Source organism: Mytilus californianus, unplaced genomic scaffold (assembly GCF_021869535.1).
Source record: "Mytilus californianus isolate M0D057914Y unplaced genomic scaffold, xbMytCali1.0.p SCAF_6, whole genome shotgun sequence".
NCBI lineage: Eukaryota > Metazoa > Mollusca > Bivalvia > Mytilida > Mytilidae > Mytilus > Mytilus californianus.
In genome coordinates, this window is record NW_026262712.1 from 79,026,381 (window position 1) to 79,033,766 (window position 7,386).

At 30.4% G+C, this 7,386-nt stretch overlaps 1 protein-coding gene across 1 annotated transcript in view; it reads left to right on the forward strand.

Annotated features, from left to right (window-relative positions):
• The window catches only part of LOC127705306 (buccalin-like), a 29,225-nt gene extending 22,919 nt beyond the window's left edge, over window positions 1–6,306 (forward strand). Inside the window, exons 2-3 of the mRNA XM_052209626.1 lie at window positions 2,905–3,732; window positions 6,093–6,306. Coding sequence (XP_052065586.1) covers window positions 2,946–3,732; window positions 6,093–6,130 — 825 coding nt within the window. The 5' untranslated portion in view covers window positions 2,905–2,945 and the 3' untranslated portion in view covers window positions 6,131–6,306. The remainder of the gene's footprint in view (window positions 1–2,904; window positions 3,733–6,092) is intronic.
• The last annotated feature ends 1,080 nt before the right edge of the window (window positions 6,307–7,386 follow it).

Below are 7,386 nucleotides of genomic sequence, written 5' to 3' on the forward strand. Positions count from 1 at the left end.
GATAATAGTTGTATCGGTATAAACATAATTGATATAAAGTTGGTATATTCATAAAATATGGAAATTTGTTATTAAAACTTGTGAATAGGGTATCAAAAATCTGTACATAAAATATGATATATAAAACGATAAGCAACTACTTGGTGATTTATAATTTATGACAAACTTTGTATAATTTCCAAATGCATTCTCATATTCAATTGCTAATGATGCTTAATTGTTTTTATCATATTTTGAAATTAAAATTCACCAATAATTTTTATTAAAATGAGTAATTCTATAGATATATTCAAGCAGTTACGGTGCATTGCGTGATGCAAGTGTAGAATGTATCAAATGACATTAACAAATATGCGTTTGTGTATGAATAGGTTAAACGCTTATATTGTATTGAGAGCACTCGATGAAATAGTGAAATATCGCAAGCCATGATCAATCAAAACAACAGTTAATATCATATCATATATGAAGAAACAAACAACATGTTTTTTTCTGATAATCAAATATCCGAGTTTTAGATGAGTATCTTTCAATGTTATTTAATGTATACTTTTTAAAGGGTAGCATCACTCATACATCACGTTTTGTTTACATCAATCATCCATTGGAACTAACCTGTATCGTGAATTGCCATTTAGGATTTATTTAGATATATTTTCTGTACTTCTATAATCAATACATATTTATAGCAACATTGTTACTAAGATTAATAACAGAAACACACAATGTCCCGCTATGCCTACGATGAATTATCGCCAAAAGTCAAAGAAAGCTAGAAAGTAACATTTTCTGTTACATCAAGCAATATTAATTACCCAAAAGACAATTGATAGATATGTATTTTTCATCTCTATGTTATATCAGATAGGCAGATCAAAACTCAGTTGACAATACTAATCAATATTTAAATTACAAAACATGGTGTTTCACAAAGCTGTCTTAGGACTAAAACATGTCTTAGGATGGTCTTACGGCATATCTTAGTCCTAAGTGGGTTCCACAAATTGGTCCTAACTTAGGACATCTTTCAAACTTGGTCATAAGGTTAGTACTACACGAGAGGTGTCTTATGATGGTCTTGGAATAGCCATCAGTTAAAAAACAAATATAAATTACACTTATTTTTATATTAATTTTGCAAATTCTAATCTCCTTTTTCTGCTCATAACTAAATCTTTATAGGTTGACGGATTATGAAACTGATTTATCAACAATTAACGTTCGATTTATTTATAGCAATAATGCACGATTTTATCCTTTAACTTTATTATAACCGAAACAGTGACAAATTGAATTCAACTCACTTGTACAAAAAAAAAATGTCATTATTTGATTTTATTTTTTTCAATTTTGTATTGAATTTATATATTGGTGTATTATTAATAGATTATTTATATAAATTACAGTTACTTTTTATATTAATTTTGCAAAATATTTAATTATGGAATATTACTCAATACGTTTTAGTAATTTATGGGAAACACATACTATATTTACATGAATTTTTCCATACATATTATATTAATTTTGCAAATTATCTAAATATTGAATATTAATCAATACGGTCCAGTAATTTATGGTAAACACATACTATCTTTACATGAATTTTTCCATAAATCCATGTTAATATTTAAAAATTTAAAGAACTTGCGACAGGTTTAGGATATTTTTGCTATGATCATCCTAAGACACCTTCAAGGCGAGGTCTGAGATATGTCTTAAGATAGTCTTAAGAGGATCATAAGACATGTCCTAAGATACATCTTATGACAGGTCTTAGAATAGGTTCGTTAAAATGGCCCCTGGTGTCCACAATTAAAATTTTGATTTTCAATACAATTCCCTTGAACCAGTTCAATATATATCCTGTTTTTTTCTAACGTAGGTTCTTCTTTCAAATATTAGTATATATCATTACTCTACATTTTTTTTATATATTTTGAGAACATAATAGGCTTGTTCATAAGGTAGTTGATTGTAGATTATTCTTCTATTTTAAGAATTATCATGGTCTTCAATCAACTTTAAACAGATTATTTTATACTCCTTCTTATATATTAAAAGTAAACTTTGAAGTCGTATCGTCTTGCTAATTGATTTTCTTTTTTGTATATGCATCTTTATGACCATGACCTATGGTGTTTGACCCAAAACTGTTATGTTTATATTTCAAAGTATAATTATATTTCCTTGTTTTATCCTTAAAAATCATCTTACCAAAGATAAAAGTGAACGTATTGTTCTTTTCCTTTTTTGACGTTGACAGAACCGAGCCATATTCAAAACTATCGTATAGTGTAACACTACTTTTGGACGATATACTAACATAACTATAGTGCATTATCTGAATAACGATTTCGGAGTAGCGTGACAGGAAGAACATACGAGTTGTATTCTTTTAAACATTGGCATCTATTCCATGACAACTGAATTATTAACAGTATGTATGTGGGTAAACAATGAATTTTTCAAGTCACACATATAGGAAAAATATTAAGGTAGATATTTTACACTACAAACTAATATTAAATTTAGAAAAAAAAACGACCGGATTACATAAATAATATATCACACACAAGCCGAAAAAAGATAGATAAACACTATGAAAAACAAAAACGAAACACGTATTAACAACATAGATATAAGAAGATGTGGTATGAGTGCCAATGAGACAACTCTCCATCCATGTCACAATTTGTAAAAGTAAACCATTATAGGTCAAAGTACGGCCTTCAACAGTCCACATACACTGCACATAAATCCAGATTAAGCAATATATCCTGCACAAAAACAGAGGTGCCCTAAACATATTAATTTGCTCATGTTCAACAAGTTGACGTTTTAGTTAAAACACTTATTATCATGATTATCTACTGTTATTTTGCAAATTCTTTTTCTTTGTAGATTGAAGAAGTAAAATAACAGACGGGAAAAAGAACAATATAATGGTGTCAAATGTACAATTGCGTTATGTTGCTTCAGCAGTAATATACTTAATACTTTTATGCAACGAACTTGTTTGTCAAGAAAGCACTGAACTGTCAAAAGATGATGAATTATTACAATACAAAAGAAAAATGGATATGTATCGATTCCATGGAGCATTAGGTAAACGACAGAATGAACAACCGATTCCTGAAGATCAGTTTGAAAAAAGAAAAATAGACTACGCCAGGTTTTTAGGTTCTCTAGGAAAGCGCGCAACTTTTGACGATAGCTATCCAGAAGTAGAACGAAGATCTAAATATGATAGATTTATGTTCTCACCAAGCTTAGGTAAACGATATGTAGATCCACAAGAATCCATTGAAGCAGATAAACGACGTCTTGACCGCTTCTCGTACTTTGGCAATCTTGGGAAAAGAGGAATGGATAAGCTGTCATATTTTGGAAGTCTAGGGAAACGTGGCCTTGACAGACTATCTTTCTTTGGAGGGCTTGGGAAAAGAAGGCTTGATAGACTGTCATACTTTGGAGGGCTTGGTAAAAGAAGTGGAGATACGGATGAAAGGTATAATAATATTGACAGTGCTGACAATTACAATTTGTATGATGTAAATGATATTTTGCCTGCGCGCGAAACTAGATCATGGTACTGGACAAATAGAGGTACAAAGCGGTTACCAGTTTCAATCAGGGGCATTGATAAATATTCACTGTTCGGTTCACTTGGTAAAAGAAGCATAGATCAAGAACGACTTCAAGAAATTTTAGGAAAAAGATTATTATCTAGTGTGTAAGTCAAGGACACCGCATGTAACCCTTACTTTACCCTTTCCTCTCATTTAACCTTGCATGTTTCTTTACTGAGCTGTACGTTTCCATTTTATTGTTAATTTAGCGCTTGATATAAACGCTAATATATGGCCACAAGCATGTTTTATTAAACTATAATTGAATGATTACCTTGAAATCTAATTGCATATACCTTTATATATCTAATTAAACACATAATTTCAATCTTTGATTATATATGCATTAATACCTGCTATCCTGTGGTTATCCAGAGTAAAAATAAATCTTTGAATGCATTGTTTTTACAACTACGCTTAAATATCGGCCAAATAAAAAGAATAACTTGCTTTTGCATGCTTTTGCATATAAATACAAAGAGATGTAATCTGATTAAAATACATATACTGAGTCAATGCTTTGCTTAAAAGCGAACTGAGTACACGGGATCATTCATAACGCTGAAATCTTTCTGTTGAAGATATTTTTGAGAAAAATAAAATACGTTCTGTTTTAAGTGTAAGGGGTGGGGCTAACTTTCACTGTAGTACACTACAATTACAGTTTTGATAGACTTTTATAGTCGCTATTCTGTGCACTTGACTTGTGTTTTACCATCTGTGTAAATATTTAGACTTAATATTGACAATGATTGATGTAGGAAACTTTCAGTTCAAATATTTAATAAAATCTAACTCCCAATATGAAATCATGCAATTTCCAATGTACGACAACTTTTACATCAAACTAGTTAAATAGCAAATGGTGGTCATGTAAGAAAGATTTTAATATATATTTGTGACAAACATTATGTGGAGCGTACATATAAGTAAATCATTTGGTATTATATCTCCATTAGTGAAAAAAATATTTCCAAAGATAAAACATCAAAATTGGGAATAAGACAATTTTCCCAATTAAATCAGACGAGTACAAACATACCATATACTAAGCTAAATATGAATAGTTTCGGAAATATGTAAATCATACAAATTTTATGTGTATAAAATGAGGAGGTGTGGTAAACAATTAACCAACAAAGGACGAGGGTTTAAACAACTACATGCATAGGTCACCGTACGCATACGGCCTTCAACTATGAGCAAATCCCTATAGTAAGCTATAAAAGGCCGCAGCATGACAAACAGGGAAAAAATGAAAGAAACAACTAACGACCTGATTTATACTATAAGCAATAAGCGAACAACAATTATAGAAGACAGCAACTAGACATTGGATTACAGGCTCCTAAATTAGTCTAAAGCATAGATTAGTGTACACAGGAACAACAAAAGTTGAGGTTATAAAAACATATGGAGATTAAAATAATAGAATCTAAGCATTTCTATTGTAAACTGTAAATAAAGGCAACAGTAGTATATCGGTGTTCAAAAGACATAAATCGATTGAGAGAAAACAACTGCTATATTCCTGACTTGGTACAGGACATGTTAAGAAAAAATGGTGGGTTGAACCTTGTTTTATGGCTAGCAAAACCTCCCGCTCACATGGCAATGTTTAAAAATATATCGCTAAAATGACAACACTACGTGGACAGAAATACAGCACAAACACTCATCACAGAGAAACGCACAAACAAATAATATAGTCGACATACCATGCAAACCGCAGAACAACAGCGAACATCTTCTATCAACGACAGACACTACAGGACATCACAAACAGTGACGCACTTACGTACAAACATGCAATCTCGAACATTATACAATTATTTTCGCAAAACCAGTTCAAACAATTTTCATGACAATGATGGAATTGAAAGGCTATTTTATAATCATTTGGACTACAAACGATAAGACATAACACATTATCTAACCGAAACCATAACAGAAACATAAAAAATAAATACATGAATGTTGGATGTACAAAATACCGAGACACGTCGAATAGCAATGCAAATTCACACTAACAGTAACTTGTTATTTTGCAGTTGCAGAAATGTTCTTATTACTTCGTAAGCTTCAAGCACTATCGTAAAAACTCCATGCGTCCAATACCTTATTACAATCTATTTCCTCATTCTGGATACATCTCCTCAGCAGCACATACCAGTATAAAATATATATGTCACTATCCTTCTTCTAATCTGTTTTCTTCTTTTTTAATATTATATGTTTATTCCTTTTTTACTAGATATGCTGCAATAGTAATTTATTCCTCTTCAAATATGAAATTTAAGTTTTAATCATGTTAATTATATCCGATATCATTTCATATTTTTTTTTATGTTATTCGGCTCATCATTTAACAGTGTTCAAAATGCATATATATATAAGTTTAAGAGTATTGGTCTATGTTTGGATATCGACATTAAACAAAATGATTCTTCTGTTTTTCAGGGAGTCGTAATTCTTATCAAGATGGACATGTCCACTAGACAGATAGCAGAAGTATGGTACACTCATGGTTATAAATTGTACATGTTATCATTATTCATAATTATGTATAGTGGTCTTCATTTTAAATTTGCAAAATAACATCAGGAGACACAAACATTAGATATATTTTTCATAAACTTTGTTCTTCAATAAAATAAATACATTTCTTTATATACATGTGTGTCAATATTAATCCTAAACAGGTCTGTATTTTTGGAATATGATGAAATGAAACTGTACTAACTTTTAATATGCATTTTAGAATAATAATAAAAATAAGATATTTCGGAATCAGACATTTATGCGAGCTTGACATTATCACATGACGAATTGAATAATAAACATATCATCTTCAAAAATAGAGCATGTATATTCCTGTTGGTTTGTGACTGAATAAAGGTTGAACTAAAACAGAAAAATATGTTTGTATTTAAATATTTCAACAAACAGACAGGAAAGATAAAAAAGTTGTCCTCAATTGTTCATGAATCAATATTATTTTTTTGATAGTCAAAATTTCGACTTTGGGATTAGAAATATTTAGAATCGACATTAAGTTTTTGATTTTTTTAATAGAAAAATAAAACTAAATTTGGACGACCAGTATATGTTTAAAGAATTTATTTCAATTAATGTCAATATAAACGAATATAAATAAAATGAGATACATGTACAAAAACAAAATTATTTTAATTCAAATCCTTGATAAAAAAATCGACAGAGCACATTTAAGTCGTTTTCGTCATAGAACTCCGTCGACCTTTTATGTATTGCTTATGGTTAAATTTAAAATGTTGAATGCATCGACAGCAGATTGTGCGTTATCTCAAATAAAATTGAGAATGGAAATGGGAAATGTGTCAAAGAGACAACAACCCGACCAAAGAGCAAAAACATCCCAAGGCCATCACTGGGTTTTCAATGCAGAGAGACAATCCCGCACTTAACTCCGAAACATAAAAATGAGCAAAAATTAAAAAAAAAAAAAACAACATACAAGACTAACAAAGGCTAGAGGTTCCTGACTTTGGACAGGCGCAAAAATGCGGTACCCTATAATGTATTTACAATTGTTAACATAATGTATCATATTTCTATCAAGATTATAATAGTATAGATATAAGAAGATGTGGTATGAGTGCCAATGAGACAACTCTCCATCCAAGTCAAAATTAAACCATTATAGGTCACAGTACGGTCTTCAACACGGAGCTTTGTCTCACACCGAACAGTAAGCTATAAAGGGCCCCAAAAA